The 26,511-nt window shown below is 43.6% G+C and overlaps 1 protein-coding gene across 1 annotated transcript in view; it reads left to right on the top strand.

Moving 5' to 3' along the window:
* Positions 1-26,511, top strand: part of C4H6orf118 (chromosome 4 C6orf118 homolog) — a 157,955-nt gene that overhangs the window by 24,658 nt on the left and 106,786 nt on the right. Inside the window, exon 2 of the mRNA XM_044292222.1 lies at positions 22,084-22,783. Coding sequence (XP_044148157.1) covers positions 22,084-22,783 — 700 coding nt within the window. The remainder of the gene's footprint in view (positions 1-22,083; positions 22,784-26,511) is intronic.

Genomic DNA, 26,511 nt, shown 5'->3' with positions numbered 1-26,511 from the left:
CACTTTGTGAGGCTTACATAATAGAAACCACCCAAAAATGACCCCATTCTAGAAACTACACCCCTCAAAGTATTCAAAACTGATTTTACAAACTATGTTAACCCTTTAGGTGCTCCACAAGAGTTATTGGCAAATGGAGATTACATTTCAGAATTTAAATTTTTTGCCAAATTTTCCATTTGAATTCATTTTTTTCCACTAACAAAGCAAGGATTAACAGCCAAACAAAACTCTATATTTATTGCCCTGACTCTGCGGATTACAGAAACACCCCATATGTGGTGATACACTATTGTACGGCCACACGGCAGGGAGTAGAGGGAAAGGAGCGCCGTGTGGTTTTTGGAAGGCAGATTTTGATGGACTGGTTTATTTACACCATGTCCCATTTGAAGCCCCCCCTGATGCACCCCTACAGTAGTAACTCCCTAAAAGTGACCCCATTTTGGAAACTATGGGATAAGGTGGCAGTTTTGTTGGGACTATTTTTAGGGTATATATGATTTTTAGTTGCTCTATATTAAATTTTTTGTACCAAAAATAGAAATTCAAAAATTTCATCTCCATTTGCCATAAATTGTTGAGGAACACCTAAAGGGTTAATAAAGTTTGTGAAATCCGTTTTTTCATACCTTGAGGGGTGTAGTTTATTAGATGGGGTCACTTTTATGGAGTTTCTACTCTAGGGGTGCATCAGGGGTTCTTCAAATGAGACATGGTGTAAAAAAAAAAAAAAAAGGTCATAAAAATCTGCCTTCTAGAAATCATATGTCGTTCCTTTCCTTTTGCGCCCTGCAGTTTGGTCATACAGCAGTTTAGAACCACATATGGGGCGTTTCTGTAAACTGCAGAATCAGGGTAATAAATATTAAGTTTTGTTTGGCATTTAACCCTTGCTTTGTTACCGGAAAAAAAATGGATTACAATGGAAAATGTGGCAAAAATAGCTGTTTTGGCACAGTTTAAATTTTTTATATTTTTTGGGATCGTGTTAATCTGGGGGGTTAGGTCATGGGGTATAGAGGAGATTCTTACGGACGCAACAATACCTTTTTATATGTCATCTTTTATTTATTTTAGTTTTATTAAATATCATTTTTGGAAAAAAAAAATTTTTGGGGGTGTCTCAAGTCTGAGAACCATAGGTGCTAAATTGGGGAAGGGGATTATAAATTTAGTACTCCATGGAAGTTTGGTACTCCCTGAAGCAACCAATAATGCAGAGGCCCAGATGATCGGGGCATGTGTCACACTGAGTGGTGGTGTCCTTTTGTATCCCCCTTCTGTGACACACTGCAACTTTTTTTGGTCCGTCCCTTCTTTCCAGTATGGTGGACCACACCTGGAAAGTGTTGGCCAGGGACGACCTGGGCGCCTCCAGCTCCCAAGGTACTCCCGCCTGCTCTTTCCCGGTCAGAAAAGATCACGTCCTTGAGGACTGCCTCATAGAACTGAAGGAATATACCCTGTGTTGCCAGCGCTCCGGGACAGTACAAAAGAGTTGTACAAGGCAACCTGCACCAAGTAGACCGCAACTCTTTTGTACCATGCCCGGGTTTTGCGTATGGTGTTATATGGCTTGAGGACTTGATCAGAGAGATCAACTCCTCCCATATAGTTGACGATACAATTGGGCTTGAGGATCATTGCCACGGTACCTCGCACAGGGACAGCAGTGATGCCGTTACCGTGAATTGTGGACAGTACAAGGACATCCCTCTTGTCCTTATATCTTACCAGCAGCAGGGGTCATCCTCGTCCTCACTGGGGCTCTTGGACTCGGAGGCAATCAGGGCCGAGAACGTCTGGCGGGCCATAGGGGAGTGTGTGTGTTTGTGTGCGTGTACATTTTTATTCAGTGTGTGTGTGTGTGGGGGGGGGGCACGGGTGTTCGCAAACTTTGCCCTACAGCTAAAAATTTTTTGAAAAACTAACAATTTTTTTTTCAAAAAAGTGTACATTTAAAAAAAATAAAAAAAGTTACAAATACTCTGTGGAGTTGGGTGGGCGATGCGCTAACAGTGGCCGGACGCAAAGAGTGGCGGCCACAGTCAGCGCATGCAAAAATAAAAAACTTGTGCCCCCCAAAATGAGTGTGTGGGGGAGGGGGGTAAGCTGCAGCAACCCTGAGAGGGTCTAGGTTCACACAGTTAGGTGCTGTAGACCCTAGAAACCCGATCAAGGTGCTAAAAGTGCTTTAGGAAAAAAAATACTTTTTCCCCCTATTTATCGTTCACTATCCCTGCCGAAATCCACCTATCTCTACCTATCCCAACAGACTACAGTGCCTGATGGCACAAAAAACTTTTTTTAGGGCAGCACAGCCGGAGCTCCGCTCTCTCCTGCTTCACGGATCCGTATAAGCGGGGAGAGAAGCTCCGGCAATTCAAATTTTTCTGCTACGCCCGCCCAGCCTCCTTGCCAGCCAATCGGATGCGATTCTGAGGGACATATGACATAGCGGTACGGCATGATGTCCCGGTACTTAAGGAAACATGACGTACCGGTACGTCATATGTAGCTCCGATCACTGCCACAGGGCGGGCGGTGATCGGAACCCGGTGCCTGCTGAAATCAACCAGCAGGCACCGTGGGACAATGCCCAAGGGGGTCCTGTGACCCCCTGTGTCGGTGATCGCAGCAAACCGCAGGTCAATTCATACCTGCGGTTTGCTGCGTTTCCGGGTTATTCGGGTCTCTGATGACCCGATAACCTGGAAAGGACGGTGATCTGTTGTGTAATAATACACCACCAATCACTGTCCTGCGATCCTGAGAGGTGTGACACCAAGGGATCAAAAAGGCGTATATCCCACAAAATGGTACCAATAAAACCATCACCTCATCCCGCAAAAAATTAGACTCTACATAAAAAAAAGGCTCAGAAAAAAGAAAAAAACTATAGCTCTCAGAACATGGAGACACTAAAACATCATTTCTTTCTTTCAAAAATGCTATTATTGTGTAAAACTTAAATAAATAAAAAAAAGTTCGTAACTATCTGCTCTATGAAAATATCACAATAAAAACTGTACAAAAATTTCACCTTGCCCCATAAAGTGTAATAATGAATGATCAAAAAATCATATCTACCCAAAAATTGTACCAATAAAACTGGCACCTTATCCCCTAGTTTACAAAATGGGATAACTTTTTTCTACTATAAGGGTGCATCAGGGGGGCTTCAAATGGGACATGGCATCTAAAAATCAGTCCAGCAAAATATGCCTTCCAAAAACCATATGACATTCCTTTTCTTCTGCACTCTGCCGTGTGCCCTTACATCAGTTTACAACCACATGTGAGGTGTTTCTGTTAACTGCAGAATCAGCATAATAAATATTGAGTTTTGTTTGGCTGCTAACCCTTGATGTATTAAAGAAAAAATTGATTAATATGGAAAATCTGCTAAAAAAGTGAAAATTTTTATATTTCATCTCCATTTTTCCTTTAAATCTTGTGGAACACATAAAGGGTTAACAAGGTTTGTAAAATCTGTTTTGAGTAACTTGAGGGGTGTAGTTTCTACAATGGGGTCATTTATGGGGGCTTTCTACTATGTAAGCTTCACAAAGTGACTTCAAACCTGAAATGGTCCTTAAAAAGTGGGTTTAGGAAATTTTCTTAAACATTTTAAGAATTGGTTCTAAACTTCTAAGCCTTCTAACGTCCTAAAAAAATATAATGACATTTACAAAATGATTAACTATCTCACACTAACAAGGTACTATTTTGTACGTTCACTAAATATATAGAACATCACTGCCTGAAGAACGTATTATAAAATAAAAAAATAAAGTGTTTATTAAACTCTGGTTAAAAAACGGGAAAGACTGTATATCACTTTCCGTGACTATCAGGCTTCCAGACTCAAGTGCTGTGGTTATAGGAGTTTGATTGGATCCACCACACAACTTCAAATCTGGACAAGAACCCTATGCAGCTAGCACTATATACTGGGGAGGGAATCAGGACACGGTTCTTATATTTTAACCAGGCACAGGTGCATGACTAGAGCAGTCCTACCTAGCATGCATTGTAGAACAGTTACGAGTGAGTACTAGGCAATTGCCAAAACTGTCCACACAGTTGCTGTTCTATATGTGGATATTCACTCAGCTGTCTAAAACAGCCTACCCATACACGCAGCCACACACTGGGTCTCGGTATCAGACCGCATACACACAATCAAGTCAGCTGTTGCGCTGCTTAACATTACATCTGCACCCTGCCTAGAGAGCCGTGTCCTAATAAAAGATCACTGGCTCAACGCGTTTCACTATGGCACTGTACGCCACAACTCATCAGGAGCGTGAATCTATTTGACATATAATAGCCTGTGGAGCAGAACCAGCCTCACACTTTTGCGTGTCAAGGCTCCGGCGCTATGATGGCCGTACCCGGCCACTCAGACGTCGAACAGATATCAGAAATGCCACGCCTATAGTGGGGGCGTGTGCTAGCACTCCACGAATCAGCCTGAGGCGCGTCATCTGACCTTCGCCCCTGATCCCGCCCAGTGCCCACGTCATCGCACACGCCTCCTTGCAGCGCACCAAGCGCTCATGTAAAGGGGGAATCAAAAATCGCGGCTCAGAGAACTGTCATCTAAATGCCTCGTTCCAATGTAGGTATATCAGAGAATACTAGCAGATGACAGAGCGATATATCGTGCATCAATTATGAAACCATACCAAGGAAACACAACCCAATTTTTTTAAAATTAGCCATATGCTGCCCAAAATCTCACCACCTATCACTCACCACATCTGTACACTGTGGCTATCAACATTCCTTATCCCAAAAGATTAAATTAAAGGGAAGGACAGGCAGCGGAGAGCAACCGCACCATTCAAATTGTACAGGAACGCAAACAACCGTGGGCAAATCCATGATGTGTCTTACATATGGATCAAATGAAGCAAGCATAGGAAATCGCTTCATTTAAGCCTCTAGGCTGTATAGTTTGTAGCTTAAAGATCCACATCGCTTCTTTGCGGAGTAATGGTGTATCCACATCTCCGCCACGTGTGGATCTATCATGCGTAACAATCCTCTGAACTCGCAACACATCTGGATTACCATCATGTGTCTCACGCACATGACGAGACACCGTAGTGTCCCGTGAGTTGCAGATATCCGATAGATGTTCACCTATTCTTCTCCTTAATTCACGCTTGGTCTTACCTACATATTGTAGGCCACATTTGCAAGTAAGTAGGTATATTAACCCCACTGTGGTGCATCCAATGAAGGACCGGATATTATATCTCACTCCAGTAGCAGAACTGGTAAAGGAGTCTCCTTTCATGATGTACTCACAAATAATGCAAGAACCTCAGGGGAAGTTACCTTTTACAGTGTTTTTAAGCCATGTTTCAGGCGTAGGCCGACTATACAGGCTATGCACCAATCGATTGCGTAAGTTGGATCCACGTCTATACGTAACCGATGGACAATCAGGTATAGATGATCCGATGTCTGGATCCGACTGTAGGATGGACCAATGATTTTTCAGGATTTCACGGACTTGACGATGGGCTTTGTCAAAGTTGGCTAGGATACGTGGAGTAGAATCGGTGTTATCCCTGCTTTTAGGGACCAGCAATTCACTCCGATTCGTACTCATGGCATGATGATATGCCTTTTTCAATGTATGTTCTGGGTATCCTCTATTTTTAAACCTACATTTAAGGTCCGAAGCTGTGGCCTTAAATTCACCAATCTCAGAGCAATTCCTCCTGGCCCTGAGATACTGTCCTTTCGGGATACCACTTCTCAGGGCCAGGGGATGTCCACTCTCCCAATGTAGGAGACTGTTAGTGGAAGTTTGTTTTCTGAAGAGTTTGGTGGTAATCTTCCTATCCCTACCTATAGAGATGGTCAGGTCCAGAAACGTAGTCTGGCTCTCTTGTATTTCAGATGTAAAGAAAAGGCCGACCACATTGGTATTCAAGGTCTCCACAAATTCTGAGAATCCAATTTTAGTACCATTCCACAATATAAATACATCATCCAGATATCTAATCCATAACTGGATACAGGATGTGTATTGATCCATCGTATCAGTGAACACCACCTCCTTCTCCCACCAGCCCAGGAAGAGGTTTGCAAAAGTTGGGGCACAAGGACTGCCCATTGCAACCCCCCTGAGCTGGTGGTAGATACGTTGGTCAAAGAGGAAGATGTTTTGTGTCAGAATGAAATTCAAGAGTTGCATAATGAAGGTATTATGGCAGTGGCATTGGTCACCCCTTTGTTGGAGGAACGTCCCTACAGCCTCACATCCCAAATCATGGGGTATGGAGGTATATAGGGCTTCAACGTCCAGACTTGCCAGCCATATTCCCTCATCACAATATATGCCATCCAGCCGCTGTAACACATCCATGGTCCACAAATGGACGCAGAATGATGTCCACATATGTGCTGATATTTGCAGTGAGGCTGCCAATGCCCGAGACAATAGGTCTGCCCTTCAAAAGGTGGCCTTGTTTATGCAACTTGGGCAGACTGTAGAACGTAGCAAGAACAGGGAACTTTGGTAATGAAAATTCATACTCTGTCTGTCTTGCTAATCAGTCTTTCCTCCAATGCATCACTAAGTATTTTCATGAGTTGGGCCTTAAAGGTAGGTGTAGGGTCGGACCCCATAATCTTATGGGTCTTTTTATCCTCCAGGAGTCTGAGACACATGATTCGATATTTATCATTGTCCATGACAACAATATTACCGCCCTTTCTTCGTGGTTCATATTATCCTGTCATGGAGATCACGGGTTACCACCGTAAGGAAAGTGTTGATTGGAGTGTTGTCGTTGAGGGGTGGGAACATTTTTGATGGGTTCTTAAGATCTGTATATGGACCATCACCTATGTTCCTTTCTCCCTCCTCTGATAGACCCACCAGAAGGTTAAGATCCTGGAGGTCCTCCACATCGATCCCCAATTCATGGCACTGTCGTTTGTTATGCATGGAGAAAAATTTCTTCCACTTAAGTTTGCGTACATACAATTGTAGATCTTTAATCCAGTAGAACAGATTGAACTTTTGAATATATGCGTATATTTAATGCAGAGCTATAGTCACTCCCCTGCCCACCTGCTGCTGATTCATATGGAAACAAACTGTCACTCAGCAGCAGGTGGGCGGGGAGAGTCAGGAGCTCATGAATATTCATGACTCATCATTATCAGCTGGAGCTTTTCAATACAAGATGTTGGCAGATTGACTGGGTCAATTAAAGAAAGTGACCCAGCATTTTGCTAAGCGAATCAGTCACTTATTTATGTTGCCCTTAGTTAGGACACCATAAAACTGGTGACAGGTTCCCTTTAAGTAATAAATATTTTATGAGGTATTACTTTCTGTTTTAAAATCAGAGAAATTGAAATTTGGAAAAATTTTGAATTTTTCAAAATTTTGGGTAAATTTGGGATTTTTATCATAAATAAAGGTGAAATATATTGACTCAAATTTATGACTATCATGAAGTACTATACAATGTGTCACGAGAAAACAATCTCAGAATGGCTTGAGTAAATACGTGTTACAAAGCTATTACCACATAAAGTGACATATGTCAGATTTGTAAAAAAATTACCTAGGCAGAAGGGCGAAAACTGTCCCGGGGTAGAAGGGGTTAAACAGCCGTAACTAAGGTAAAAACTCAAGGATATTAGTGGTATGTAAACAAACTGAAGATTGCTTTATGCATAATGCTGCTGCAGCAGTAACATATGCTAAAATAGATTTTTTGATGAAAACATGACAGTTACCCTTTAAAACGAAGTTTGGAGTAAAGCGACTTCTTGGATGTGAGGCTCGCTTCACTCATCTCTAATCCAGACCCTAGGTGTGTGGCAGGGCATGGTAGTTCAGCTTTTTTGTCTTTTGTCTGTTTCTGCCTTTTCTGTGTTTATGAACCTGGTCTTATGTTTTCCAGTATGTTCAGGGTTCCTGTTATACATACTGTACATTACACACATCCATACGTCACACACTGCATTACATACATTACACACATCCATACGTCGTACACTGCATTACACACATACATCACACACTGCACTACATACTGTACATTACACACATCCATACGCCACACACTGCATTACATACATTACACACATCCATACGTCGTACACTGCATTACACACATACATCGCACACTGCACTACGTACTGTACATTACACACATCCATACATCCATACATCACACACTGCATTACATACATTACACGCATCCATACATCACACACTGCATTACATAATTACACACAAACATCACACTGCACTACATACATTACACATATCCATACATCACACTTTCAGGTGTCGAACTTTCGATACCCAATCAATACTTTTAGCCCGGTATCGATACAATACCGGGATTTGTCTTTTATCGATATTAGATTGTACTACTGCACAGCCTAGTATCAGAGAATATGGATTGCGCTGCTCCCAGCAGCACAGGGAAGAAGGAAGCAGTCTCTCCCTCCCCCTGTGCTGCTGCCGCTGCCTCCAATGAGAGTTCAGAGTGGCGGAGGAGGGGAGGGGCCGTGGCCACTGCGCCACCAATGATAACTAACGTTTAATACATTACAAATGCAGGCGGCGGCAGAAACACATTGCCAGAACCCTGCCTCTGACAGGGCGCTGCGATCCGCGGCAGTTAATCCCTCAGGTGCGGCACCTGAGGGATTAACTGCCGCTGATCACAGCTCCCTGTCAGAGGTCGGGTGCCGGCAATGTGTTTCTGCTGCCGGCTGTATTTGTATATTAAATGTTAATTATCATTGGTGGCGCAGTGCGCCCTACCCCAACCCCCTCCCTCCCCAGTATTAAAAACCTTGGTGGTGCAGTGCGGCGTCCCCTCCCCTATATTAAAATCATTGGTGGCAGTGGCCACAGAGTCCCCTCTCCTCCTCTTATTGGTGGCTCAGTGGCAGCTTCTGATCGGTGCCCCAGCAGTGTAATTGCGGGGCTCCGATCGGTTACCATGGCAGCCAGGACGTACACACAGCAGCAGGAAGAGTGTAAAGTCATATTCACCCTAATAGAGCTCTATTAGGGTCAATAGGACAAGGGATTAAAAGATCCCAGGTTCTAGCCACTAAGGGGGGAAATGGTTATTAAATAAAAAAAAATAAAAAAAAAACACACCAAAATATTAAGTATAAATCACCCCCTTTCCCAATTTTACATATAAAATATATAAACAATAAATAAATACAATATTACATATCGCCACTTCCAAACAGTTCAAACTATTAAAATATGAAAAAATATCTCTTATGCGGTGAACACTGCATGATTTTTTTTATTTTATTTTTGTCACCTTGTCCTCCCCCAAAATAGGACTGTTCAATTATGGGCCGGACGCTCGATAAAATACGGAATGCACGCGCCTTTTTTTTTTTCGAGTGGCATCGAATGATATAGAGTATTGCAATACTTTATGATATCGAAACCGAATCAAAATGTTGGTGTCGAAACAACCCTACATCACACACTGTATTACATAATTACACACATACAAGGTAACAATGCATTGTGTGATGTATGTAATGCACATAAACTGGATGTCTCCTACTGTAGTTATCCACCACTCTGGAATCTACTTCAGCTCCACTGCCACCATGTTTGCCTTTGTCCCTGAGCAGAGCTCACTGCTCCCCCCTACTCTCCAGTTACAGCAATGGCCTGGAAGCTAATGCCTCCTTCCATCAAGTACAGCTATTATTTCCACCATGAAATCCCTCCCTATCCGGCAGCCCACCCAAACCGACCAATTACAAAGCTCTTTGTTATTGGATACATCATATACCAGCAGTATCGCTGTGCTGCTTGTGTGTTTACAGTGCATACTATGCTCATCAATGGCAGGGAAAAGCTTAGTGCGTATTGATGTGTGAGACTTTTTTTAGGGAGTAAAATGACCTGAACAGGTGTCTGTTTGCCGCTACAATTGTTCAGGCATTATTGCGATCTGTGTAAGGAACACATTGTCAGTTTACTGCTGCCAGAGGGGAAGATGTTATCTGTCAGTATAATAGTAGTTTGTACCGATAAACCACAAACTAGCACACGATTCACAATTATGTAGAAAAAATAAATCTTTAGTGAGTGCACATGATTAAAAAGAACAAGTACATGAGATCGACAGTCAAAACCACTTGGAAGTGCATAAATACTGGTCACTTTTAAATAGTAAGAAAATATGAGCAGTAAATATAAAAAGTAAACGCCACACTGTGGTACTGCAAAAACACTTACAGCACAGTAAACAGACCCAGAGACAAACACCACCTCAACATTTTATTGGAAGACTAAAGCACCCTACTATACCCCTCAATAAATTCCTTGAGGGGTAGTTTGGCTGTAGGGGAACATCAGAGGCTCTTCGAATGCCCTGAAATCATTCCAGGAAAATTTGCCCTCCAGAAGCCAAATGGCGCTCCTTCCCTTTTAAGTTCTGCTGTGTGTCATGCAGTAGTTTACGACCACATATAGGGTATTGCCATATTCATAAAAAAAATACTTAACAAATTATGGGATACTTTTTCTCCTTCATTTTCACAACCAAGTGTTTTTAAATTCTATGAAACTCCTGTTTGCTCAAAGCGCTCATTACACCCCTCAATTCCAACTGAGTGGTATCAATTTTGGGTTGTTTCCACTGTAGTGGTACCTCAGGGTCTCTTGAAATGCAGCATGGCGTCCAAAAACTATTGTAGTAAAATCTGGAAGGGTGTAGTTTCTCAAATGGTGTTATTTATACAGTATGTGTAAGCTTCTCAAAGTCACTTTAGAACTGAATTGGTCCTTTAACCTCTTAAAGACACAGGGCGTACAGGTACATCCTGATGTCCTGGTACTTAAGGACACAGGGAGTGCCTTTATGCCATGTGTATTTCCAATCACCGCCGCGCAGGCACCCTGGGACAATGCCGAGGGGGGTCCTGTGACCCCCCCCCCCCCCCCCCCGTATCTGCGATCGCTGCAAACCGCAGGTCAATTTAGACCTGCAGTTTGCAGTGTTTTCGGAAGTTTCACGGACAGCGGGTATCAGAAGCTTCAAAATGACCTACATTTTTAACCCCCTCATTGTTATCTGCCTGCGGACTTTGCAGGGGAGAGGTGCGGGCACGCAATCATCCTGCCTGCCCCCTCTCATTTCCAGGATGGCCGAGTGGTTAGCAAGCAAAGTGTCAGCACATTGCTGACATCTGTGACATCTGTGCTGTGATATCAGCCGTTTAACCCCTTCCATGCCGCAGTCCGTAAGGACCGCTGCATGGAAGGAGTTAACAGTAATTATTTTTGATATAGCCTGTATATGTTCTGCGGAATCTGCATTAAACTGTATCTTCCATACTACTGAACGGATCTGGGTGAATTTTGGATATGTGGTTCACCCAGATCCCCCGGTTCCGAGGGGGGTTATTGCATGTTTTGGGGTTCCTGTGATATGTTTAATAAAACTGTATTTCTCTGCCTGTGATAATTATATTACCCATTGTTTTCAGTAATCATATCACAGCCAGAGGGGAGGATTTTGTGTGGGAGTGTCTGTGTGTATTGTACGGATTGATTGGTTGTATTTCAAAACCCTGTGGGCAGTACTATGTTTGTGGATTGTGAATAAAAGAGGCTGTATGCCCCAGGACAGTCAGTTCCTGTTTTAACCCTCAAAGTGAAGTGTCGTCTCATTCTTGGGGGGAGGATTTATGGTATGCTGTTCCAGTTTTACTGCTAGGAGCATAAACCTATTTGTATGGTTTCCTATTCCACTGTCTACAGCATTCATATGTTTGAAGAGGATTTATCTGCTTCTTCGGTTCGGTGATGGTGGTGTCTGCCAGAGTGCTTGGAGACCTCAGGAAATGCTAGGAGATCCAGCAACGGAGGTACTCAGTCGGGGTGCCAGGTGATCCGTTACAGCCGGCAAGGGACCAATCAGAGTGGTCCCTTGCAGGAAATCGATCCGATTGGTTAGTCTGTGCCGACTAACCAATCGGATCGCGGCAGTGTTAAAATGCCGGTTTCAGGCTCTGATCTGCGCTCTGCTCCAGATTCAGAAAGCAAAATACAATCATAGGATCTCGCAGGATCCAAGCTTATTGTGAAAAACAAAGGGGTACAATAAAAAAAGGGGTACAAAATACAACAAGATTGAAGGCAAAAGTAAAGTCGATTAAGCAGTATACATATTGTGATAATGAGCAGAAGACAATCTCCCTTAATCCAGGAGTATATTTTGAATGAGGAACCACTTGCGTGTCTAGTAAGTAATAGGGCTGTCGAATATAATCGATGCAGCGATGCATCGCGATTCGACCCCCGGCGATTCTGCATCGATGCGGTTGCTTTAAATAATCGATGCATGTTAATGACGTTAGCGACGCGTCCGCCGTGCAGCCGAGTCGGAAAAAAGTTTTTGGGCGCCTTCTTTCCCGCCTCCCGCTGACGTGTCAGAGGGGGTGGCCACAACATTGAGTGAGCCGGGTCTGACTGAGTGAGGAGGAGCCGGAGGCGTGGTTTCCGCGCATCTCCGGCTCCCAGTCAGACACTCAGAAGCAGGCGGCAGTGCGGACGTGCGGTGGCTGGCGGCGAGGTGAGTTATCTACCTCCAAAGCGCCTGCCACCTACACAGCATATACACCTACCGCCTGCCACCTACACAGCTCATATTGCCGCTTCTCATACCTTTGCCGCCCGCGCCATGTTTCTTCTTTATTTTTCCGGTTGTGTATCTTCTTATTCTTCCCCTCCGTCTACAGTGGACGGAACTTTAGGTTCCGGGTCTATGAAAGGCGGTCAAACAGCGGCCCCTAGTGGCCAGTCTGGGAATGTCTACATTTATCTCACACTATTCAGGAGATTGCTCCCAGCAGGAGGTGATCCACACTGACAACTCTCAGCTAAGGGCAGGGATCTGAAACTGCTGGGGTGTCAGATTTACTGACAGTTACTGATCCTGCACCATCAGAGCCCCTTCACACGTGTATCAGTCCCTACTGAGAGGATGGTGATTGTGGATACACAGGATCTATCAACCTGAAACCTCCAGGACTAAGGCTACTTTCACACTAGCGCTTGATCGGATCCGTTCTGAACGGATCCGATCATATTAATGCAGACGGAGGCTCCGTTCAGTACGGTTCCGTCTGCATTAATAACTTAGAAAATTTTCTAAGTGCGCAAGATGCCTGAGCGGATCCGTCCAGACTTTCAATGTAAAGTCAATGGGGGACGGATCCGCTTGAAGATTGAGCCATATGGTGACATCTTCAAGCGGATCCGTTCCCATTGACTTACATTGTAAGTCTGGACGGATCCGCTCGCCTCCGCACGGCCAGGCGGACACCCGAACGCTGCAAGCAGCGTTCAGCTGTCCGCCTGTCCGTGCGGAGGCGAGCGGAGCGGAGGCTGAACGCCGCCAGACTGATGCAGTCTGAGCGGATCCGCTCCATTCAGACTGCATCAGGGCTGGATGGAGGCGTTCGGGTCCGCTCGTGAGCCCCTTCAAACGGAGCTCACGAACGGACCGACGAACGCTAGTGTGAAACTAGCCTAATACTGATGGTCTCTCAGGTTCTTTCACACTTGCGTTTTTCTTTTCCGGCGCTGAGTTCCGTCCTAGGAGCTCAATACCGGAAAAGAACTGACCAGTTTTATCCTAATGCATTCTGAATGGAGAGCAATCCGTTCAGGAGGCATCAGTTCAGTCCCTCTTACGTTTTTTGACCGGAGAGAATACCGCAGCATGCAGCAGTTTTCTCTCCGGCCAAAAATCCTGAACACTTGCCGGATCCAGCTTTAAACTTATATTGAAATGTATTAGTGCCAGATCCGGCATTAAAATTGCTGCATTGACGGATCCGTTCTTCCGATCTGCGCAGACCTTTAAATCTGTGAAAAAAATAAACACCGGATCCGTTTTTTCCAGATGACACCGGAGAGACAGATCCGGTATTTCAATGCATTTGTCAGACGGATCCGCCTGACAATAGATACAAATAAATATTTTTGTGCAATTTCTGACTGATTGAATTAATTTTTTGATGTAAAATTGAAAAACAAGGGGACTTGGGTAATAATCTTGATGCATCGTGATGCATCGCCGAATCGAATCGAATCGTGGACTTGATAATCGTAATCGCATCGAATCGTGAGACGAGTGAAGATGCGCAGCCCTAGTAAGTAAGATATAGAAGCGGAGAGGGGAAGAGGGGGAAGTGTGTGAGCATAAAAAATTCTAGCAGTCCTCGGACCTCACCCCGTAATCAATAGTAGTACTTTCTCTAATCATACTCGAGAATTCCGTAGAATGAAAAAATTCCACCCATGAATTCCATCTATTGTAGAACAAGCCTTCCATACTATTCGAGTGTGCTGTGAGTTCCTCCATTCTCAGTAAATGTCTGAGTTCAGACGCCCATGCACAGAGAGAGGGAGCACCAACCTTTTTCCATTGTCTTGGAATTACCATATGTGCTGTCATAAGAAGGAATCGTAGTGGGTTTTTCTTCAGGTTAGCTATCGAACCTGGGATCAGTGATAACAGAGAAATTTTAGGGGAGTTAAGTATGGTTTTACCTGTGAATTTGTTGTAGATAAGGAAGGAATTTTTTATTCCCCTAAAGTGTGGAAAATTGGCTTCTACCCCACAGTTTTTTTTTTTTTTTTTTGCCTTCCTCTGGATCAACTTGCAGGATAACAGGCCGAACTGGATGGACAAATGTCTTTTTTCGGCCTTATGTACTATGTTACTATGTTACCTCAGTTTTGCACCTCCAACATAAGTTAGAAACATTAGGAAACATTTTGTTGAGAGTCAAGGGGCAATAGTACCACCTAGCTAAGTTATTTTCCTTTGCATGAGCCGCTATAGACAATCCATGAGAGAGTGTACGCATCTTAAGTACATCCTCCTCCGAAAAGGTCAGATTCCCATTTTTTTAAGAATGGAGCTATATCGGGGTTACTGCAGTCCATTAAAAGCTTATATAAATGTGATATAAGCTTATAATGAACCTCTGGATTTATGTAAATCCTGTCAAAGGCCGTTAAATCAGGACATGACTTTTGAAAAAACAAGTTTTGTATGAAAGATCGTATCTGAGCGTATGTGAAACACATGGAACCATTTCGACTATTCTCAGGGGCAAGGGATTCATAGATTTGGATATTTGTTTTTCCCATCATGTCTCGGACCAGGGGGAATTGAGATTTGTGCCATATCAGTAAGTTGGATGCCTTTTCATCAACTAAAAATTCAGGGTTACCCATGATTGGGGTCATGGGGCCTGTTTTTTGCGAGATCTGAAACCTCGAGATCCAAAAACCCCAATAGGCAAAGGTATGTCTCACCAAAAAAGGCCAACTATCTTGAGATGGTCTATGTTCAACCAGGGTGCCACTGACAAGCTCATTGGGGAAAGTTCCCTTTCCATCTGAATCCACAGTTTCTGGGAATTCTTATGACCAATTTATGACTCTTAACAGTATCACTGCTGAATGGTATACCTTAAGATCTGGTAGTCCCAGTCCTCCCCTATCTCTAGGTTTGGTTAATATTGAATTGCTAATCCTAGCCCTGTTGGACCTCCAAATGAATCTTGTAATGGCTTTTTGTAGGATTACAAAGTATCCTCTAGGAAAGCTTATTGGGACTGTTTGAAAGAGATACAGAAATCTCAGAAGAATGTCCATCTTAATGGTTCCCAATCTGCCAAACCATGAGATGTGTTTCGAGGAGTATTTCTGCAGGTCTTCCAATACTTTTTTTTTGCAAGGGCAGATAGTTGAGGGGGTATAGCAGGTGAAGCTGCCTCGGAATTTGTAAGCCTAAATACGTTATACTAATATTCTGCCATTTAAACGGAAAGTTACTTTGAATCTGAGAAGCTACTTCTGACGAGAGTGAAATATTAAGCATCTCACTTTTGGTGGGATTCATTTGAAAATTGCTAAGAAGGACAAACGTTTGGAATTCCTGTAGAATAGATGGGACAGCTACGTGAGGGTTTGAAATGTACATAAGGAGATAGATGGAATTCCTGTAGAATAGATGGGACAGCTACGTGAAGGTTTGAAATGTACATAAAGGCTAGTTTATGGTGTGTGTCCCCTAATTTTATGCCTGTGATGTCCGGGTTAGCTCGCAAAGCATTAGCTAGATGTTTCATAGCTATTACATACAATAAGGGTGAGAGTGGACACCCTTGACGTGTTCCATTTTTTATGTCAAAAGAAGAGGCGAGTATACCATTGGTCCGCACTCTGGCTGAGGGATTTGTGTATAAAGCACCTATTTTCTCTATTACTGTGGGGCCCAGACCAATCTGTTTTAATACTGCAATCATAAATTTCCAGTTAACTCTGTCAAAAGCTTTTTCTGCGTCGACTGCAAAGAGACAGAAGGAGTCCCCAATAGCTTTTGCCCTAGAAATGAGATTTATCGTGTGAATGGTGTTGTCCCTAGCTTCCCTGCCGGGGATAAACCCTACTTGATCGCCATGAATAACACCAGGAAGTACCTTATTGAGGCGATTCGCTAGAAGTTTTGAATATAATTTGATGTCACAATTAATTAGGGATATGTGTTGATAATTAGTGCAAACTTTTGGGTCTTTATTAGGTTTCAGGATTACAACTTTGTGAGCTTCCAATGACTGCTTAGGAAAGGGACATGTAGGTGAGATGCTATTGAACACCCTTAGAAGAAAGGGTGACAGCAGATCTTTAAAGTCTTTGAAGAAGGGTGCAGTGAAACCGTCTGGCTCGGGGCTTTTTCCTCCTTTCAGTGATTTCAGAACCTCTCCTAGTTCATAGCCTGAAAAATCTTCCTCAATCTCTGCCCCCTTCAATATAGGTATCATAGGAAGAGCTGTATCCTCAATGTATGAGTTTATTCGCTTATCAAGCACCTCCTCCTGCATGTCCGCAAATTGCCCTCGTATGCTATATAAACCCTCGTAGTATGTCTTGAAGGTCTCTGCTATTTGCCTCGGATGGTGTACTAAAGTACCTTTAGCATCGGTTATAGTTGGGATATAGCTAGCCTGTTGTCGAGGGTGTATATAACTTGCCAGAGCCTTCCCGGGTTTATTGGAGTGTGCGAAGAGATAACTTCGAAAGCGCTCAGTGTTTCTATGAATAGAGTCTGAGAGTAGCCTTTTAAGCTGATCTCTAACCGAAGTGAGTTCAACTAGGGTGTTTGGGTCTAGTGATTGTTTGTGTGACTGTTCAAGGGTAGCTATCTGTGTCGATAGTTGCCGCATCTTTGCTCCCTTTTCCCTCTTGAGTCTAGCACCTTGACATACCAAGACACCACTTAGCACACACTTCAATGCTTCCCATTGGAGAGGAAGGGCTGTTTTGTCTAGTAAGTGATTTTCCAAAAATTGTTTAATGTTAGATTCCATGTCAGCTCTGCATACACTGTCTTCAACAAGGTTTCATTCAATCTCCATGTCCATTCCTTGGCCTGGAAGTTCTAGAGATAAGAATATTGGCGAGTGATCTGACCATATTGGGGTGCCTATGTGTGAGCAGGGAGAGAGGGATAACGCATGATGGGAGATTAGAAATCGATCTAGTCTGCTGTAGCATTGATGCGCTGGGGAGAAGTAGGTGAAATCTTTATCTTTAGGGTGGAGTATCCTCCAGACATCTACCAGCTGTATAGCATGTAGCAGATGTTTGGTTGAAACTGTTGACAAGGGAACTGACGTTCTACCCGTAGAAGAGTCTAACGAGGCATCCATGATCATATTGAAGTCATCTCCCAGCAACACCAATCCCTCAGCGAAGGTGTCCAACTTGGACAGAATACCTGATAGAGCTTTGCTTTGTCTGATGTTCGGTAGGTAAAGATTCCCGATGGTGTACACTCTCTCATGGATCCGCAGCTTCAGGAACAGGAACCGACCCAAGGGATCCGTTTGTGACTCTAGAAAAGTATAAGGTAAAGATTTATGAAGAGCAATTGAGATACCTTTAGATCTAGAATCTAGATTGGTGCTGTGAACCCAATAAGTATAGTATTTCGATAAGATTTTTGGTACGTGGTCTTGTTTGAAATGCGTTTCCTGCAAGAACAGTATTTGTGCTCTCTCTCTGTGCATGCTGTATAAGACCCCCGAACGTTTCTCCGGAGTATTAAAACCCTGAACATTTAAAGAGGAAAGTCTACCACTAGGCGGGCCCACCATCCTGAGACCCTCAGGCTTTTACTCTCGGATGTACTCAAGAATGCTGCAACGGGAGAAAGTCAAGGGATTGCCCAAACCACCCCAAGATTGTGGACTGTCTTAAGGAGGTCTGGTGTCCTCTGACTTTTTGGGATTAGGGAGTTAGGGTAAAGGAAAGAAAGGAATAAGAGAAAAAGAAAGGAAAAAGTGAAGTAAAGAATCCAGTAACCGTCCCAAGTAGAGGGACTGACTCGTCTTTTACACGTTAGGACGAGAGTTACAGTAGGAGACGGACTTCCAATGGCAGAACGAGGAAGCCGCCAGAAGGCTGAGAAGCCTTTGAATGCTACGGCTTATAGGTAAACATTACAAACATTACTATGCAAAAATCAACATTTGGCAATGCAGTGTCCAAACAATGAACTCTGGAAGAGAGGTAAATCGCTGTGAAACAAAAAAGGGGTTAGCACAAGACATGCATGAAACTCAATTTGGAGAAGAAAAGATAAGTGGATGAAAACTTTCAACTACACATGCATTATCATTCACGACGTCTGATCTCTTGCTTCTGGGAAGATCTGCGGGACATAATCTGCCAGTCAGGTAGCTGGATTGGTGGCAGGTCCAATGCTGTTAGAAACATGTAGAGGTTGTCAGGATCTCACAATTCCACACAGTGACCGTTCCTGCGGACTATCAACTGAAATGGGAACCCCCATGAATACGAGATGTCTTTCGACCTCAAAAGATCCAGTAAGGGTTTGAGTGCCCTTCTTTGGGCCAAGGTGGTTCTTGATAGGTCCTCTAGTATCGTCAGGGTAGCCCCATCAAAATCAGTTGTGGTAAAATTGTGTGTCTTTTTCATTATTTCCTCATTTACCGCATAATAGTGGAGGCGGCAGATCACATCCCTGGGCCTAGAGGGATCCGGGCTGATGGGAGCTAAAGCTCTATGTGCTCTGTCCATTTCAGGCTGGTCTGAGATAGGTTTCCCTAGGATAGTGCTGAAGAGTCCCTGCAATGTAGGTATTAAGTCCTCCGTCTTGGTGGCCTCAGGGAGACCTCTAATTTCTTCTATTATGATTTTCAATATCGTCATGCAGGCGGTAAAGGTGGCTAATGTGACGATCTCTTATTTCCCCTTGAATCATCAGCTCATCAACCTGAGCTCCTGTGTGATCATGCAGGGATGCCACTTTCTCCAGTTTCTCCTCAATAGCTTGCACATTAGATTTGATTGTGGACAACTCTTGTTTGTATGAGTTTTCCATCTCATGCTTAATAGGCAGGAGTTTGCTATACTCCTTTAAGTCCCAGCTCTCTCTTGAGTTCCCTCCCTCTGCTATTTCTGTGGTACCTGGGGCTTGCGCTTCAGCGCAGCAGAGCCGAGAGGAGTGAGCTGCGTCCCGATATGGCGACTGCCGTGTGGTGCCGCTTTGAAGGTGATCCTGCTTGGACTTGGTCGGGTCAGGTGAGCGCCTTTCCTCCATGTTTCTCTGGGTCTGTTTCTGCGGCCCAGTGTATTCGGGGGCCTCTGCTGCTGAGGAGTTAATACGCCGATATTCCGAAGTGAAGGGAGCTGCGCTCGGATTGAGGACTGTCTTGTCTGTAAAATACCTGTGTAACCCGCTTTTGTCGCCGGGGGATCTTAATGAGGGATCACCCGCTAGTGACCCTTTGCGTGTGCGCACCATAGGAGCTTTTTCAGGCTCTTTTAGAGGAATCGCCCCTGTGTTCTCAGCCTTGTGGCGGGAGCTCCACTATCGTGCATCCTCACACCGCCATATTTTTTTCATGCAGCCCCATTAACTTCTATGGGGGCTGCGTTGCGTGAAAACGCACAACATAGAGCATGCTGCAATATTCACCGCTCATGTGCACAGCCCCATAGAAGTGAATGGGTCTGAAATCAGGGTGGGTGCAATGTGTTCACCTCACGCATTGCACCTGCGCAGAAATCTGGCCCATGTGAAAGGGTCCTAAGGGTGAATAGGACATGGGTTCCAGCCCCTAAGGGGGCTAATAGTAAGTAAAAAAATGACTGAACTGAAGACATCCTGATGCATCCTGAACTGATTACTCTCCATTTAGAATGCATCAGGATATGCCTGATCAGTTATTTTCCGGTATAGAGCCCCTAGGACAGAACTCTATGCCGGAAAAGAAAAACCGCTAGTGTGAAAGTACCCTAAAATATTACATTTAAATCCCCCCCCCCTTTCCCAATTTTACATATAAAATATATAAACAATAAATAAATAAACATATTACATAGTGCTGCAAAAGTCCAAACTATTAAATTATTTAAAAATGTCTCCTATGCAGTGAGCGCCGTAACAGAAATAAATAAAAACCATGCGATTCGCCATTTTTTTTGTCACCCTGTCACCCCACAAAATTGGATTGAACTGTTCTATTATGGGCCGAACGTTTCATAAAATGCGAAATGCACGCAGGTTTTGTTGGTGTTGTTTTGTTTTGTTTTGTTTTTGCGTGGTATTGAGTATCGCAATACTTTTTTATGGTGACGAAAGCAAATCAAAATTTTGGTATCGAAACAACCCTACGCCGATCTGATTGACGTAGCATTGTCATGATACCAAAATTTTGATTCGGTTTTGATTTGGCGACTAAAAATTTAATTTGGCTCCTAAACTTTTCAGTTCAGGAGCCAATGGCTACTAGGTATTTTTTTTAGTCTGGAGCACTGCAGAGCAGTTCTGTCACTCGGTGTGTCAGCTGGCTGCCTGTAACCTCGTACTGGCTTCAGTTATCCTGTGTATTGCAGCTATTTTTATCTGTGAGCTGTGGGGCTTGGGTTCAGTTCTGTCTTGTGCCTTGCTGGGTGTAGCCCTATGCTGCTGACCCAGGTTTTTTTGCCATTTGCCCTTCTGTGTGGTGTTGCCTGGTAAATCATTGGTGTTGTTATATCCTTGTCCATGCCTTGCCTGATCTTCTGTACCTGTTCCGTGTCTTGAACCACTCTTCCATGTTTACCCTTGCAGTGTTCTAACTGCATCTGATAGCTTGGCAGTGCTAAACTGCTTCTGATCCTGTCTGTTCTATGTCCAGCCTTGCAGTGCCTACTGCTTTTTATCCAGTCTGTTCCACGTCTTGACTGCAGTGCTTTACTGCTTCTGTTCCTGTCCTGCCTTCGTGAGAGGGTTCCTGGGTTCTCCAGAGGGAGGACATCTAGTCTGTGTGCAGCTCTGCCTGTGACCGCCATGCTCCCATTCCCAGTCCTGTTGTTGTCTGTAGTTCTCTGCAGGTTGCAGCCAAGTGTGCCAGTACCTTTCTGGAGGTGCGACCAGTGAGCCCTTGGCCAAGTTCATCCCCACCACCAGGCGCTCTGTGAAGAACGGGGCTCGCTGGTTCTTCACCCTCTGGGGTTTGTCTCTGGTCTACCGATGCACTTGGTTCTGTGGTAGAACTACCACTATTGCCTAACCTGCTTTTCCTTACTCTAATGTTAATTTATTACATGTTTAATAAAGTACTCTGTTGATCCTTAGTTTGTTTCTGCCTGTCACCTGTTTGCAAGACATCCTGGAGGTTTTGGGTCTCCTAATATGACGATACCAAAGCAAATGTTAAAATATTTATGGCTTTATTCACGTCAGTGATTTTCATCAGTGGTTGTGAGCCAGAACCAGGAGTTGAGCCTTCTGAGACATAAAGTATAATGGAAAGATTTGCACCTGTTCTATGGTTTAGACCTACTGTACTGTACATCTGATTCTGGCTCACAATCACTGGTGCGGTGCAGTGCAGTGACCAAACACTGACAGTGTAAAAGCTGCCGAAATGTTGCACATTGTTTATACTGCTCTCAAAATGTACAGATTCTTCACTATTAAATCCTATGCATCTGTTCTCCAGGCCTGATGGTACATGTGTTTATCGGATCATAGATTCAGAAACTGCTAATATTATGTTAAAGACAAAGCAGCAAGCCAGAAACATTTCCCTTGATGTACTTTTGGATAGTGTGGAGCAAGCAAACAAGAAAGATTCTTGGGATTATACCGGTGGACATCTAAATCATAACCATCTTTTTAAGCCACCCATTCTAGAAGAGAAGTGTTTCTGGATAAGTGGAAAAAAGCCAGATAAGCAGAATGAAAAAGTTAAGAAAACGACCTCTATAAAATTTAAACTCAAGGCAAGTTTAGTAGATGAGGATCCAAAAGTCAAGTCATTTTGTGTAAATCCTTCAGTCATGAAACAAACTGGCCCATTTACACCAATAAACACACCATTTGCAAGTTCTATTGTAGACTCTCGTTCCCAAACAACATTCCAAGATACTCCAGAACACACAGAATGCAGAGAATCACCACCAAAGTTTAAAGAGCTTGAACTGCCTGAATTAAAATTACTGAGCTTTGGAGAACCACAGACATCCCAAGATAAAAGGAAGGAATATCGGTATCTTCCAGCCTACTTCACTGGTCTCACAAAATCTGACCAGTTTAATATGTTCTCACAGTATGACAGAGAGATTCTTCAAAAGCAAGACATATCAAAAGACTTCTACAAGAATGTTGCAGTTGAGTGTTATGAGAAGAAGCTAACCAAGGTATAAAAATAAATGTAATGAACTTAAAGCTCCATGAACACACACACACACACACATTTTGTCTGGCATTTTTTTTTAGGCTGTAAAAATGCCTAAATAACCACATGCAATTTTCTTTTGCCACCTGTGTTTTTTGCTGTGTTTTTGCAATCAGTAGCCCAGATGTCCTAGTCCTATAAATGGCTCGAACTTAGGCCGAATGCACATGGCCGTGAGCGGTCCGTGGTAACACGGCCTGGATTCCTGCTGACAGCAGGAGCGAACGGCATCATTGGTTGCTATGACGCCGTGCACTTCATGCCGCCGCTGCACTACAGTAATACACTCGTATGATCTATACGAGTGAATTACTGTAGTGCAGCGACGGCATGAAGTGCACGGCGTCATAGCAACCAATGATGCCGTTCGCTCCTGCTGTCAGCAGGAATCCAGGCCGGCATACCACGGACCGCTCACGGCCACGGAACACAGCTGTGTGCATTCGGACTTAGAGTGTCTAATCCTACACCAGATTTATTACAGGGTCTAAGGCTGGAGGATAAATCTTATGCAGGGATATACACTTTTGTCTAGCTCTAAACTAACTAATGGTTGGCTTACATTCAGAGGACATTCAGAGGGAATTTTACTCCAGATTTGTGGCGCAATGTTGGAGCAAACTGCGCTTCTTAGGCCATGTTCTTTTCCACATAAGTGTACTTTCACACTAGCGTTATTCTTTTCCGGTATTGAAATCAGGTACAGGGTCTCAATATCGGGAAAAAAAACGCATCCGTTTTGTGTGCCAATGCATTCTGAATGGAAAGCAATCTGTTCAGTATGTATCAGGATGTTTTCCGTCCCTTGTACGGTATTTGACAGGACAAAATACCGCAGCATGCTGCTGTATTTTTTTCCGGCCCAAATCCCGGAACACTACCGCACTTGCCGGATCTGGCATTAATTTCCTTTGAAATGTATCAATGCCGGATCCGGTACCAAGTGTTCCGGAAATTGCCATATGGCCGGATCCGGTTTTCTGGTCTGCCCATGTGCAGTTGTTTCTAGCTTTAAAAATATTTAATACGGATCCAGAAAAAAAAGATATCCATTTGCATACAGATTTCCGGATCCGGCAGGCAGTTCCTGCAACAGAACTGCCTGCCGGATTCTTCTAGCTAGTGTGAAAGTACTCTAAAGCACTCCCCCTTTCCTATATGTTCCACCTCTTTTCAACCAGGTTGGAAAAAAAAAATGTAAAAACCCTAGTTGCGCTAAAATGGCACCAATTTATTGCACTTTTAGGCTACTTTTACACTAGCATTTTTACTGGATCCGGCAGGGTTCAGCAAAAACGATTCCGTTACTGATAATACAACCATCTGCATCAGTCATGATTGGATCCAGTTGTATTATATTTAGGATATCTTTAACATTGCCAAGACGGATCCGGCATTACCCCCATTGAATGTCAATGGGGGACGGATCAGTTTTATATTGTGGCAGAGAAAACAGATCCGTCCCCATTGACTTGCATTGGGGGTCATGCCGGATCCGTCTTGCTCCGCATCCCAAGACAGAAAGCAAAATACAACATGTTGCGGTTTTCTCTCCGGTCTGGGAACACAACGGAAAGGAATGCATTTTGGAGCCCTATGTTCTGTTCAGTTTTGTCCCTATTGACAATGAATGGGGACAAAGCCGAAGCATTTTTTTCCGGTATTGAGCCCCGATGACGCATCTCAATACCGGTAAACTAAAACGCTAGTGTGAAAGTAGCCCTAGACAGATTTCAGGTTTCTAAACATTAGCAAGTATGAGCTAATGCGTTTTTCCTTTATTAGGCCTCTTGCACAAGACCGTGTGTATTCCGCAACAAATACGGATGACAACTGTGTGCATTTCATATTTTGCGCAACAGAACAGTTGGCCCCTAATAGAAGAGTACGATCATTGTCCGTAATGCGGACAATAATAGGACATGGTCACATGGTCTATATTTTTGCGGAACGGAAATACGGACACCAAATGCACACAGAGTAACTTTTTTTTTTTTGCGGACCCATATAAATGAATGGTTCCGTATACGGTCCGCAAAAAAACCCGGAACGGACATGGAAAGAAAATACGTTTGTTTGCAAGAGGCCTAAGGAAGATGATGTGAAAATATCTGAAAAAGTGTCAAGAGCAACAGCATGTCTCATTTTGAAAAAAAAAACAAGAAAAACTAAAAATGCCTCCAAAATCACAAAAATACAGGTACTAAAAACACGAGTGCAGAAAAACGGCAGTAAAAATCTAAAGCACCCTTAGAGAGCAGTATTTGAAGGGATTTTTTTAACGTATTTATCGCAAATTGAGGCATAACAAAGCAAAATTTCTGAAATGGTGGTTTCTGCCTCCGTTTTTGAAACTGCCATGTTTAATTTGCTGTAATTTTAGATAATCACCCAAAATTTTAGTAAAACGTAGACATAAATCTTATAGAAGAATCCAGCGCTGCAATAGTCCTTTTAAAATCAGAGCTTTATAAATGTCATATTTAAAAGTGCATGCAGGAAAGTCATATATCGCTTATGCATTTTGAGCAGTTACTGCCTAAGGCTACACAGACAGCCAGGTTTTGATCAGGTTTTCAGATGCAGTTTTGAAGGAGAGATACGTAGTATCAGGGCAAATTCTATTTCTCTTTTTTTAATATATACACCTGGTTTAGGCTTCAAAATGGTATCTGAAAACTGATCAAACCCTGATTGTGGATGGGCAGCCTTAGGGCTCGTTCACACAACCGTGTGAAGCCCGTGCTGTGGACCGCAAATTGCGGTCCGCAATGCACGGGCACCGTCCATGGGGCAGGCGCGTGCAGTACTTTTAGTCTGGCTGCCTCTCGGCGTGCGCTGCCATGCTACCGCCGGAACTCTGCCCCCACCCCCATTATAGTCAATAGGGATGGAGTGGCAGTTTGGGGGCACATGTGAACTAGCGGCACGACGGATCCAACAGGCTGTTCACCTGCCGGAACAGCTAGTGTGAAACTAGCCTAAGAGTTCAAGAAGGGCCTGGATGTAATTCTGGAATGTAATAATATTACATGTTATAGTTGCTAGAGATGGGTTGTTGATCGAGGGAGTTATTCTGATAAAATGAGGAAAATTGGTTACTGACAGGTTGAACTTTTTGGTGTATATCCTTCACAGATTCAGTTGTAAAGGGGATTTGTGACCAAATCTGACTTCTTCCCCTTCCACACCATTTCTAAAAAACAAAACAAAGAGGCACGGTGAGGGTGAGCTGGCCTTCTCATTTATCATTTTCTACCCCAGTTTTTGGTGTAGAAAATTATCTAAATCTGCGCCAGCAAGGGAGCTAGTGTAAATGTGACATAACTTAGACCGGCGTCTAAAACGCTGGTCTTAATAACTGACCCCATATGTTACTATGTTAGACCTATATATGGGAGTACATTGAGTTCACTTAGCATGTACTGTAGCTTGGCCATGTACAAATCTCAAATGCGTATGTGTATACTATCTGTCTAAATAAATTTCAGTGCCTTATGTCTCATTCACTTGTCAATGATTGGACGGTGATTTCCATCAGTGATTTTGAGCCAAAATCAGGTGCAGCTCTAGAACACAGAACAGGTAGAGTTCTTGACATTATACCTTATGTCTGTGGAGGCTCCAATTCTGTATTTGGCTCACAATCACTGATGGAAATCACTGACCAAAACACTGCCTTGTGAATGA

Source organism: Bufo gargarizans, chromosome 4, assembly GCF_014858855.1.
Source record: "Bufo gargarizans isolate SCDJY-AF-19 chromosome 4, ASM1485885v1, whole genome shotgun sequence".
Classification (NCBI taxonomy): domain Eukaryota; kingdom Metazoa; phylum Chordata; class Amphibia; order Anura; family Bufonidae; genus Bufo; species Bufo gargarizans.
This window is presented reverse-complemented; position numbering and strand designations above follow the sequence as displayed.